Source organism: Aquila chrysaetos, chromosome 10 (assembly GCF_900496995.4).
Source record: "Aquila chrysaetos chrysaetos chromosome 10, bAquChr1.4, whole genome shotgun sequence".
Classification (NCBI taxonomy): domain Eukaryota; kingdom Metazoa; phylum Chordata; class Aves; order Accipitriformes; family Accipitridae; genus Aquila; species Aquila chrysaetos.
This window is the reverse complement of record NC_044013.1, coordinates 29,257,712-29,268,980: the sequence shown is the minus strand read 5'-3', so window position 1 is coordinate 29,268,980 and position 11,269 is coordinate 29,257,712. Positions and strand designations below refer to the sequence as shown.

At 62.2% G+C, this 11,269-nt stretch overlaps 2 protein-coding genes across 3 annotated transcripts; one reads left to right on the top strand and one right to left on the bottom strand.

Annotated features, from left to right (window-relative positions):
* Positions 1-734: 734 nt before the first annotated feature.
* On the bottom strand, positions 735-7,516 carry PFKL (phosphofructokinase, liver type). The gene is made up of 22 exons (XM_030029108.1): positions 7,375-7,516; positions 6,748-6,821; positions 6,569-6,646; positions 6,293-6,482; positions 5,932-6,097; positions 5,798-5,842; positions 5,603-5,711; positions 5,170-5,265; positions 4,997-5,089; positions 4,509-4,634; positions 4,331-4,395; positions 4,083-4,146; positions 3,850-3,996; positions 3,670-3,740; positions 3,468-3,555; positions 3,172-3,324; positions 2,853-3,017; positions 2,578-2,639; positions 2,104-2,215; positions 1,924-2,023; positions 1,684-1,789; positions 735-1,581 (listed from the first exon to the last, which is right to left on the bottom strand). The coding sequence occupies exons 1-22, from the start codon at positions 7,460-7,462 to the stop codon at positions 1,434-1,436; spliced, it is 2,346 nt and encodes a 781-aa protein (XP_029884968.1). The 5' UTR covers positions 7,463-7,516; the 3' UTR covers positions 735-1,433.
* A 706-nt stretch (positions 7,517-8,222) lies between these two features.
* On the top strand, positions 8,223-10,626 carry PROCR (protein C receptor). 2 transcript variants are annotated; one of them, XM_030028452.2, is made up of 5 exons: positions 8,253-8,379; positions 8,499-8,735; positions 9,695-9,961; positions 10,049-10,181; positions 10,214-10,626. In XM_030028452.2, exons 1-4 carry the CDS (start codon positions 8,325-8,327, stop codon positions 10,159-10,161), a joined length of 672 nt encoding a protein of 223 aa, XP_029884312.1. In that variant the 5' UTR covers positions 8,253-8,324; the 3' UTR covers positions 10,162-10,181; positions 10,214-10,626. The 2 variants fall into 2 exon arrangements, with proteins under 2 accessions (XP_029884311.1, XP_029884312.1); XM_030028451.2 differs by having other exon boundaries at positions 8,223-8,379; positions 10,049-10,626.
* Positions 10,627-11,269: the final 643 nt, after the last annotated feature.

Below are 11,269 nucleotides of genomic sequence, written 5' to 3'. Positions count from 1 at the left end.
GAATAGCAGCGATGCTGCCTCCATAAGCAAGGTCTGCTATTTCTCTGTGTGTCCAACTCTAGCAGGGAAGATAAAATAATTATAATCTTCCTCCAGAGCCTAAAACATGTAATGTGGTCAGCTAGAGGAAAAGCACCGAAATCAAGGGGGTCTTGTCACTTGGGGACAACTCCAAGGAGGTGAAGAAACAACTGCACGTTCAACCCAAAAGACCGTGACACGTCCTCATGCTGGCAATATCCCAGAGGCTGGAGCCGTCAGCCGAAAGCCCAGGAGGAAAGCGGCCTGGGAAAGGGGCTACGCACAGCCGTCTGGCATTGGCCGAGCGTGGCGGAGCTCAGCCAAGCCCAAGTGCTGCACGCGGGAGCCGGCACACTTGGCAGCCGCCCTGAGAAACTGCCTTAACAAACAAACACATTGCCTTGATAAATCACTTCTGCACTTTCTTTGAAGGTGGGAACCAAAACAAGGGAGAAGCAATTTTTCTCAGGGATTGCGAAGTCTGCCCACAGAAGGATGCTGACCTTGCACCCACTGCTGCCCAACCAGGGAGAGGGTGCCCATGATCCCACTCTCCCAGGCTTTGAGGATGCATTAAGCAGATCCTGGCCCGGCATTAATCTGGCTCTGGCAAACCATCTGGCTTTGCTCATCCCCATCCTAACCCCAGGTCTGTCCCCCCATTCCTCCCCATGGGGACTCGGCACGCAACGATCACTCTCCAGCAAGGCAGGTTTGGCTCCAGCAGGTTTTATCTCTAGAGGAGGAGAGCAGCGCCGCGAACGGTACAAGATTTGGGGGGTCACAGAGCAGCCATGAGATGATGGGCATGGCCCCGTCGGTGGCACCCGGGGCCGCACAGTGACAGTTGCAGCCAAGCGTCATGCGAGGTGGCCAGGGAAGAAGGGCTTGCCAAGGACCGGTGCTCTGCGCTGAGCCCTCGAGACACCCCACTGAGCAAACGCCATGGGAGGATGGACCTTTACCGGGGCTCACGGGGCAGCCAAAAGCCCTCGGGACCAGCCCTTACCCGCTCTGGGACAGTGCCGCATCCTCCTCAGCTCCCCTCCCACACGCAGGGCGGGCAACTAAAAGCAGCAGTTGGCTCAGGCAGTCAAGCCGCTAGATAAGGAATCAAGATACCCCATCATTAAATAATAGGAATAAACTGTTAAGGGATGATTAAGGGTCTGGGCTGTGCAGCTGGGCTCTAGCAACATATCTTTTCTGCATCTGCACAGGGACCGGATCCCGGACCAGCGATTTGGGGCAGGATTGTGCTGTTTTGGGAGCTGGGATCAGGCTCTGCCTGCTTTAAGGGGTCGATGGCAAAGCTACAGGGCTACTGAGAACAGGGGGGGACCCGGTGCTCCCCGAGCAGCACGTGGGGATGGAGTGGACGCGGAGGGGGGCTACAGCTCAGGCTGGCGGAACTAGAAGCCCTTCTCGATACTGAGCGTGCGGCGGGTGACATGCTCCATCTTCCCCGAGATATACTCGGTCAGGCTGATCTGGTAGTTGGCGAGCATCTTCAGCATCAGCCGCAGGTTCAGCCACCACTGCTCCTGGGGCAGCCTGTGCCTGTGCAGGGGGGGATGCGGCTCTCAAGTGACCCTGGGGATGACCCAGGAAGGTCCCCCCAAGGACCTGGTGAACTGCTGGGGCATGGGGACAGGGACTTACTCGAAATCAGTGACTTTCTTGAGCTCTGTCACAGGGCTGAAGGCTACCACCTTCTTCCTGAGCCCGATCACGCAGGCAGAGTCACCCGAGTTGGCAAACACGCGCCCTGGGAGGGGGACACAGCCGACCATAGCCACCTCGCCGGGGGCCGAGTGGCCGAGCCGGGAGCAGCAGGGGCTGCTGAGTGCCACCAGCCTCCCACCCCCCACCCCACCATGGGACCCCCAGCCCTCAGCTCACCCTTGCGGTAGACCTCCTGCAGCTTCTCCGACATCCACAGCACCGCCTTCACTCCCAGCTTGGTCCCATAGTTGCGGTCAAAGGGGGTTGGGGCTCCTCCCTGGGGGCAGAGAAATGGCGATGTCAAGCCCACCCAGCTCTTGGGGACAGTGGTTGCCCGTATGGCCCCATCCCCCGTACCTGCTGGAGGTGGCCCAGGACATTAATCCTGCAGTCGAAGATACCTTTGCCCTCGGAGGAGTAGAGGTTGTAGAGGAACTCTGTGGTGTAGTGCTCGTGGCACTTCTCGTTGCTGGGGGAGCAGAGGGAAGGGATTGGGGGGGCTACTCCTTAATCTGGCATCCCCAGGGGGTCCCTCCATGCTCCCCTAAACACCTTTTTTTTTGCTGTTTTGTAGTCCTGAGGCCCAGAGCTCCAGCCCGTCTCCCCAGCAGGACCCTGGGGCCGGGTTGGGGATGGCAGCAGAGGCAGCTAGCGCAGGACTGTCCCCCTGGCTGAGCATGCCATCCCCAGGCGGGATGCCATGCGCCCACCATGCTGAACCCCACTGCGCCCAGGGACCCTCTCTGGCCACAGGAAGGGCTCAGCTCTGGCCTCGCTCCCCGCCATGGGGCTGGGTTTTTCAGCGAATGTCCCCAAGGGTCCCCAACTCACCGCAGCACCAGCCCTCTCTGGATATCCGTCTTCATTTTGTCGGTCAAGTGCTCCACGTTGGCCTGCAAGATGAACACCAGGATGCTGGCAGCCATCCTGGGTCCCTCTGGTCCTCTCGTTCAGATGCAAGTGCCACTAACGTCAACCCAGCGGCTTCATGGGGCTTGGCCATGTTCCTCCAAATCCCGCCCTGCCCCAGAGTCCTCCCTTTCCCAGTTTTCCTTCTTATTTTACCCAAAACAATGCTGCCAGAAAGCAGCTGCTGCCCCGCTTACCTTCAGGTCGTGGATGGTGAAGGGATCTTCATAGACGTAGGCGGCATCGGCGCCCACCGCGATGCCGGTGACGGTCGACAGGTATCCGCAGTAGCCCCCCATTGTCTCTACAATGAAGACGCGGCGCTTGGTGCCTGAGGCTGACTGCTTGATGCGGTCACAACTCTGTGCCGGGAGAAGGGGAGGTCACACCAGGAAAACCCATCTTTGCTGCCTGGGATGGGATGCTGGTTCATTCCCACATGTCATCCCAAAACACGATGGGAGCTGGTGGAACGGGATGACCCTGTGAGCTGTCCCTCCCAACCCTGTCCCTCACCTCCATGGCCGCGTTGACGGCCGTGTCTGAGCCCAGACTGAAGTCGGTCCCGGGCACGTTGTTGCTGATGGTGGCAGGGATGACGCACATGATGATGCAGAGCTCCTCGTACTGCCCGCGGGCCTCCACCAGCTGCAGCACCCCCTCGTACGCCTGCAAGCAGCCGAGGGCTGGGGACATGCTGGCCTTGGGGCCGGATCCACATCCCAAAAGGGACGGCTTGCGGTGCCTGCACCACCTGGGATGCCGACAGCCCGCCCCGGCCCCCACCAAAACGGCTGAGGATTCCCCCGCACCTCGAACCCCCCGATGACCAGCAGCCCCTGGATGTTGAATTTCCGCACATTCTCCACGATCTTTTCCATGCAGGTCTTGGGCAGAGTCCTGCGGTGGCGAAGGGGAGAAGAGACCACGGGGTAAGGACGGGGTCCCCACAATCCCATGGGACAGCGGCGTCCCCTCTGCTACATCCCCTTGCCCTCCTGGTGCTGTGCTTACCGCTTGGTGCCCAGCATGGACCCGCCACGTCCCAGCCAGCCTGCCACGTCGTGCCAGCCCACCTCACGGATCTGCAAGCAGCAGCGCTCAATTTTGGGGTGGGGGAGCACCCCACCCCCCCCAAGCCCAAACCCATCCCCCTGGGAAACCCATGGCACCCAGGCTCACCATCCCCCTCACCTGCCCCTTGGACAAGCCCTCGAAGCCGTCGCTCACTACGTAGACGGTGTGTCCCTGGCAGATGCCGATCCGCACGGCCGACCTGACAGCAGCGTTCATGCCAGCGGCAGGGGCACCCACATTCAGGATGGCGAGGCTGAAAGGGCTCTGCAGGGACAGGGATGGGGACAGCACGTTGGTACGTGTCCCCAAGGCGGAGACGGTGTCCCCTGCCAATCCCTATCCCTCCTCACCTTCTCCTGCGCAGGTTTCTGGTGCGCCAGCAGCTTGTAGATGTTCCAGTTGTTCTCAAAGCTCCTGCAAGGACAAGGCAGCATGGCCCCGAGGCGCACCTGGACCCTGGGGCGTTGCGGGCAGGGGGAATGTCTTCCCGGCTGCAGGAGCCGCTGGTCTCCCCCTTTGAGGAGAAGCCCCCATCCCAGCATGTCCTTTTGGCCACCCCATAGGGATGTCTCCCCCCATCCCAGTCCCTGCTCCTCACCTCCCACGGAGCTGGATGGCCTCCTCAAACCTCTTCTCATCCATGGCCTTCTGCACATCCTTCGTCTTGGGGTGGGGAGAGAGATGCAGCACCATGACACCCAGGTTTGCAGGGAGGGGAGCAGGACCCCCACCCAGCAGGCTGGCATGCCTGATCCCCCCCCAACCCTGGTACTCACCACCTGGACGCACTCCATGAGCGGCAGCCGCACTGACTGGTTCCCCGAGAGGCTCACCACGCAGGCAGGGGTGTCCGGCGTGGCCTCCAGCAGTGCCATCACCGCCTCCATCCCCATCTTGCTGCTCTGCAAAGGGAAAGGGGCACCCACCGCCCCCCTGACACCGGGGCCACCCATGCCAGCCAGGTGGGATGCTCCCCTAGGCTCACACAGGGATGCTCCCACGGGCTTGGAAACTGGTGCAGCTGCTTGCATGCCTGCTTTACAGTCAGAGAGCTGTTGCTTTTATTTAAAAACCCATGAAATTTGCAGCAAACGAGGGGAAACGGGCACATCGCTCTGCCCGGCACAGCGAGCCCAAGACCGCAGGGACCGTCTGAGCCTCATCCCAGTGGGCAAGTCCTTTGCAACGGGCAGAAGCAGGGTTCCCCAGCTGCCTGCTCCTTTCTGCAGGGTGACCCCCTCCTTGAATCCCCCCCAAGACCTACCAGCACGCGGTCAAAGGCTGACGGGGTCCCTCCGCGTTGCACGTGGCCGAGGACGGTGACCCGCGTGTCGAAGCCCAAGCGTTGCACCACCAGCTGCAGGGAAAAGCGAACATCACGCTGGTGACCCGCCGGCCACCGCGGGTGCCAGAGCAGGTTCTGGAGTGGGCGCTTACGTCCTTCACGTAGTTGGAAGAAATGGGTTTGCCGCTGCGGTCGATGGCGCCCTCGGCGATGATGATGATGTTGAGCCGCGACCCTCTGCTGCGTGTCTGGCGCGATGGGGAGGAAAACAGCCACCGTGGCTTAGCCAAAACTCACCAGTGGCCAAGTCTGAGCATCCTTCCCCCCGCTACCGGCTGTCAGCTGCTGCCTGGGGGGGTGGCTCAGGTTCTGGGCGACCAAGCCCCCGAGCCAGCACTGCCCCTGGCACGCAAGGGCTGGATTTGCGCTCGGCTGAGTGCCCCGTTTCACAGGGACAATGGTGGGAGCTCCCGAAGCTTCGCAGGGGCCAGGCACCAGCCGCGGGGCTCAGCCTGGGTCCCTGCAGGGACTCTCTGGGGAGAAAAGGGGGATGGGATTGTAGGACCCCCCCCGTCCCTGCCTCACCTCCCCGAGCCTCTCACACATGAGGTCCTCCCAGCCATCCTCTGGAGGGGATTCGGGGATGAAGAGCCAGTCGGCGCCTGAAGCCAAGCCGGACACCAGTGCCAGGTACCTGGGGGGGACACGGTGGTGGCAGCACCAGTCCCGAAACACGACATCCCGTCCCACTGATGGGCTTCCCCACGCGTGGGGTCTTACCCGCAGTGGCGACCCATCACCTCCAGCACGAACGTCCGCTGGTGGCTGCAAGGACATGGGTGGGAGGAGAAGGAGGGTGGGTGCGATGCCCAGGGTGGGTCCAGCACCTGGCACCCAGCCCCCAGCCCGCTCACCTCTGTGCTGTGGTGGTGATGGCATCGATCACCTCCATGATGCGGTGCAGCGCTGAGTCAGTGCCGATGGTCATGTCAGTGCCACAGAAGTCATTGTCGATGGAGCCCACCAGCCCCACGATGTTCAGGCGGCAGTTCTCCCGCGCCACCTCCTCGCTGATCTGCCCTGTGGGGGGGACGGCCGTGCCACCAGTCATTTTAGGGTGCTCCTGTCCCCCCCCAGCATCAGGCCAGATCCTCCAGTGGAGGAGCCCAGCCCTCCCTGGGGGTCACAGTGATGGAGTGGACCTCTGGACCTCAACATCCCTTGAATGCTTTCAGCTCTACCCACCCAGGGGTTTTGGGAGGGGGGTTCACCCACCATCTCGGACCAGCTCCTCCAGCAGCCCACCCCACTCAGAACGGAAGATGTCAGCGCCCGTCAGGCTGCCGTCCCCGCCGATGACGCAGAGGTTGGTGATGCCGTGTTCCACCAGGTTACGGGCGGCCCGCAGCCGGCCTGCGCGGGTGGTGAAGGCTTTGCAGCGGGCGCTGCCAATCACTGTCCCGCCCTGGAGAGACAGGAGGGGAGTACACAGTTCATCATGCAGGTTTGGGTGGGATTTGGGGGTCCCACGGCTGCACCGGTGATCCTCACCAGCTGGATGATGTTGGAGACGCTGAGCCAGTTGGCTTGCTTGATGTTGTCTCCCCCCTCCACCAGCCCCTCGTAGCCCTGCAGAGAAGTGGGGGGTGGAGGTGAGGGGTACCCCGGCACTGGGGGGGGCCATTCCCCCCTACCTGTGATGGGGCATGGGGAAGAGGGGGTACCCCAACCTCATAGATGAGGAAGACCTTGGCTCCCACATATATCCCCATGCGGGTGACGGCACGGACGGCGGCATTCATCCCTGGAAAGGTGAGACGTGAGCCGGGATGGCCCCGAGGGACCCTGTGCCCCACAGGGGACCGGGTCCTATAGGTGACCTCGAAGTGTCCCCTCGAGTGGGGGGAGGGGGAGGGCCCAGGCAGGCAGAGACCAGGGAAACTCAGTGCACGGGTGGGAGCTGCAGATGAGCAACTGCCTGAGAGCAAGAGATATTAGAAATAGCTGCTTATCCCCGGGTGGGGGGGACCCCACCGTGGGGCTTCCCCCGTGGGGCCCGTGACATCCCACGGACGGTGCTCCGGGGGGGGGATGGGGATGGGGATGGGGAAGCACCGCGGGTGGGATGCACCGACCCTACCCCCGTGGGGTGGAAACACGAGGGAGGGGTGTCCCCCGCCTGCCCGCTCCCCCGCCCCGGGCGCCCGGGGAGGAGAGTGGGCCGCGTTCCCGCTGCGCGCCCGGAGGCCCCCGCAGAGCCGGGCGGACACGGACACGCAGCTCCCACGGGGCGGGACCGGGGCCGAGCTGCCCCCCCGCCCTTCCTCCTCCTCCTCCACCCTCCCGCCGGACCCCACCTTGCGCGTCGCCGCCGCTGGTGAGGACGGCGATGGCCATGCCGGCCCCCGCCATCCGCAGCCGCTCCAGCTCCGCCGCCGCCGCCATCGTTGCGCTCCCGGCACCGGCGCCGCCGGCCACGCCCCCACCCCCGTGGAGACACGCCCCGCCGGCGGCCACGCCCCAACCTCCCCGGGAGGCCACGCCCCTCCCCCGCTTGGCCACGCCTCTTCCCGCAGTCGTGGCGCGCCATACCGTGCTATACCGTGCCATACCGTGCCATGGCAGGCGGTGCCGTGTCCGTACATGCCGCCCCAGGCTGTGCCAGGGGGACGAGCTGGATATTTTAATATAAACTTTGTATTCTTTAAATTTTCATCTCTCATTGTTTTAGGTGTCATTAAATCCAAACGTACGGAGCGAGCCCAGCCAGGGGTTTCTCGGTCCCAACCGCCCCACCACCCCTGCCCCAACCCATTGCGGCGGCTGCGGGGACGCTGCATCCCAAGGGTCGCATCCTTCTGGGGATTGGGGTCCCACTAGACCAGCACTTGCCGGGACCACGGGCGCTGGACATCTGCTCCCCTCCATCCCTCCCTTCTCTTCCTGGAGCTGTCCCCCCCGCCGCCCTGGCCTCGGGGATGGGGCCCGTGCCCAGCCAACGAATGGGAGACTGAGGCAGGCGCTGTCTACTTGCTCCCCCACTGGCTGGAGCGGTGCCGTACGGTGCCCCAAGCCCTGGGCTGAGCTCGGAGCCTCAACCCGCATCACCAGCCCCGGGTGCTGCAGGGCCCGGCACCCCCGGCATGTCCGGCAGGGAAGGGGTGCGGGTGGCTCGGGCTAAGGAAATGGGAGAGACCTGGCCGGACTCCCACTCTCCTCCTCCCGCAGCCCCACCTCCCCGGTCCTGCTTAATTCCCGCCAGGCCAGCTGTGGGGCCACCATTCCCATCCCCATCTCTGTCCCCGGGATGCTCCGGTTGCTGCTGCTCTGCGGGGCCCTGGGCTGCGGGGCGGACCAGGCAGGTAAGGCAAGGACACAGTGATGGTGGGGTTGGAGAGACTTGGGGTTGGCATGGAGGGGACATATGGCTTACGGGGAGGGGGATGGAGGAGCAGCGGGTGATGTCCAGCGTCTCTCACAGCCCCGCTCGCCTTCACCATGCTGCAACAGACCCACGTCTCCAAAGGCAGCTCCGTCTTCTGGGGGAATGCCAGCCTGGATGGGCGGCTCAGCCATCTCCTGGAGGGGCTTAATGTCACCCAGGTGCTGCCGCTGGAGCCCCCGGACATCTGGGCCAGGCGGCAGCAGGATGTGACCACCTACCTGTCCTACTTTGGCCAGCTGGTGAAGCTCTTCAGCAAGGAGAGGCCCATAGACTGTGAGTGGTAGTCCGGGGGGCATGGGGATGGGTCCCACTGGGGAAGGGGAGCCCCCCCTGCACTGCCTGTGCAAGGGACAGCTCTCTGGGGACACCTGGGCAAAGGGACGGAGACATGGCCACATACAAAACCTTGCTCTGGGCAAAAGGAGCCCTTCTGCAGAGCTGGGAATTTCTTACCTGGAGCCCACCCCAGGAACAGGGTGATGCTCAACCTCCTGCTGTCCCTTGGGAAAAGGGCTGGGGGCTGCAGCCTGGGGGAACAGTGAGGTGTAGGCAGCCTGCCTGAACACTGCCTGCACCCCACCTGCACCCTACCTGCATCCTGCCTGTACCCTGCCTGCATCCTGCCTTCACCCCACCTGCACCCTGCCTGCATCCTGCCTGCACCCTGCCTGTACCCTGCCTTCACCCCACCTGCACCCCGCAGCCTTTGCGGGAGGTGTGGGATGCTGACGGCAATGGTTTCGTGTTCCTGCCTGCATTACTCCGCAAGCCCGCGTTACCTCTGATGTTCCTGCCCAGGGTGTGTTTTACCTTCGTTTTCTTTCTTACCCCCAAACCAGTTTTGCCCTGGCTCTGCATTTCTTTACCAGGGCCTTGGGGAGCACTTTCTCACCTCGGGGTCTCTGGTGTGAGCCCCACGCCTCCCCTCGCCCCACACTCCCTGTGCCGCATCCTTCCGTGAGAGCGACAAATAGCTCGCTCTGCACGGAAAAACCTCCTGTCTCTATAAAACTGAAGCTGTGCTGTATGCAGATAAGGAAAGGAAAAATAAGCCTGGCCACCTGGCCGTCGTGGCTGCAGCTAAACCGAGCAAAAACAAAAGCTGTGGGTGGGTCGGGTGGCACAAGGCTGAGACCTTGCAAACTCAGTACATGGCTCAATGCTAGTGATGGCAATGGGCTACAAAGGGTGGGAGCGTGCTGACCCTAACCCCCCTCCCTCTGCCCCCGTAGACACCCAGAGCCTGGGCTGCCACCTGGGCTGCCGCCTCTTCCCCAACGGCACGACCCACAGCTTCTACGAGGTGACTCTCAATGGGACGGCTTTCCTCACCTTCCACGTCCCCAATGCCACCTGGGAGCGGCGCTGGCCCGGCAGGGACCCAGTGGCCACCTTTGCTGAGCAGGAGCTGATGAAGTACCCCAAGACCACCCAGGACCTCCAGCATTTCCTCAACACCACCTGCGTCGGCATCCTGCGGGCTCAGAGCGCCAGGACGGGTCCGTGCCAGGGCTGGGGTGGGGGCACACAGTGGCATGGTGAGGGGTGAACCCAGTCGTCACTTCCATCCCTCTCGCCTCTTGCAGGAAAACAGAGCAGCCGGTCGCATGCCCCGCTGGTGCTGGGCCTCATCCTGGGGACCTTCGCCTTGCTGGGCATGGCCATGGGGATCTTCTTGTGGACGGGAGGGAGCTGCTAGCAGAGCCGGCAGCCGTCCCACGTCACCCCGTGGAGGCAGGGAACGGACCCATCATCACCCTGTGGAGGCAGGGACCGAGTCCATGCCCTGCAAGGGATGTATCTCCCCAGCGCTGCAGGCTTTACTCCCAAAGGACACTGGTGGATTCCCTGCCTGCTCCCAGCTGGTTGACCCCCCCCCCCAGCAGCAGCACCTCACCCCAGGGACGGTCCCCACGCTAGGCTGGCGGGATGCACTGAGACTTAACGCAGAAATACACTTGGCATCGATGGAAAAAAATGGGGAAAAGGGGTGTGGGGAGAAAGTGGCAGGAGAAACAGCTAAGATAGCGTTAAAAAGATGGCATTGAAACCCTCATTTATCCCTGTTCCAGGGGGGATAAATGCCCAGGTGGGAGGATGTCACACCTTTGTGGCACTGCTTCCAGATGTCATGTAATAAAACCACCCATCAGCTCTCACAGCACATTTGGTTGCTCTCATTTTGCCCCAGCAGCACTGGGGCTGCAGATCCATCACGGGGGGCAGGCACAGAGTGGGGGGGCTGCGGTTGTCAGTGCTGGGTGGGTTTGTCAGTGTTGCCAGACCCTGTGTCGGACCCCAGGCCGTGCACTGAGTTTGCAAGGCCTCTGGAGAGAGGCTGGTGGGGTTTGCACCTCCTGAGCTCATTTCAATCTGCTGGTGGCTTTGATTTGACTCAATTAAGTCATTTTTCCAATGGCCGAGTGGCGACGCTTCATTGATTTTTCATTTCCTCATCTTTATATGAGACACCAAGGTTGAGTACTGACAGCTTTAATGGGACAGGTTTTCTGAGCAGATTAACGCATTCACCACTCTCCCATAAGGATGCTGCCCAGAGGGATGCGGGAGTGTGGGGACACCAGGCCAGGGGCAGGCGTGGGGCGATGCGCAGGGGATCCCAAGGCGAGAAACCGCTCCCCAAGGACCAGCTAAAGAAATGCAGAGCTGTATTACTGGTACTGTCCAGCAGCATTCATTGCTTTATTTTCCTTTTCTGCAATCTAGCTCTGAGCTAAAAACAGCTCTTTGACTGCTTAGACTTCAGTTATATTAATAAATTCTTGGCTGCGTTTCCCTTTCGCCCA

Coding starts and splice junctions, on each gene's coding strand:
- PFKL (XM_030029108.1), bottom strand. CDS start 7,462: ATGGCGGCGGCGGCGGAGCTGGAGCGGCTGCGGATGGCGGGGGCCGGC. Junction 3,997..4,082: donor AGAAACCTGCGCAGGAGAAG/GTGAGGAGGGAT, acceptor CTGTCCCTGCAG/AGCCCTTTCAGCCTCGCCAT. Junction 2,640..2,852: donor TCACCATCCACGACCTGAAG/GTAAGCGGGGCA, acceptor TTCATCTTGCAG/GCCAACGTGGAGCACTTGAC.
- PROCR (XM_030028451.2), top strand. CDS start 8,325: ATGCTCCGGTTGCTGCTGCTCTGCGGGGCCCTGGGCTGCGGGGCGGAC. Junction 8,736..9,694: donor CAAGGAGAGGCCCATAGACT/GTGAGTGGTAGT, acceptor CTGCCCCCGTAG/ACACCCAGAGCCTGGGCTGC. Junction 9,962..10,048: donor GGCTCAGAGCGCCAGGACGG/GTCCGTGCCAGG, acceptor CGCCTCTTGCAG/GAAAACAGAGCAGCCGGTCG.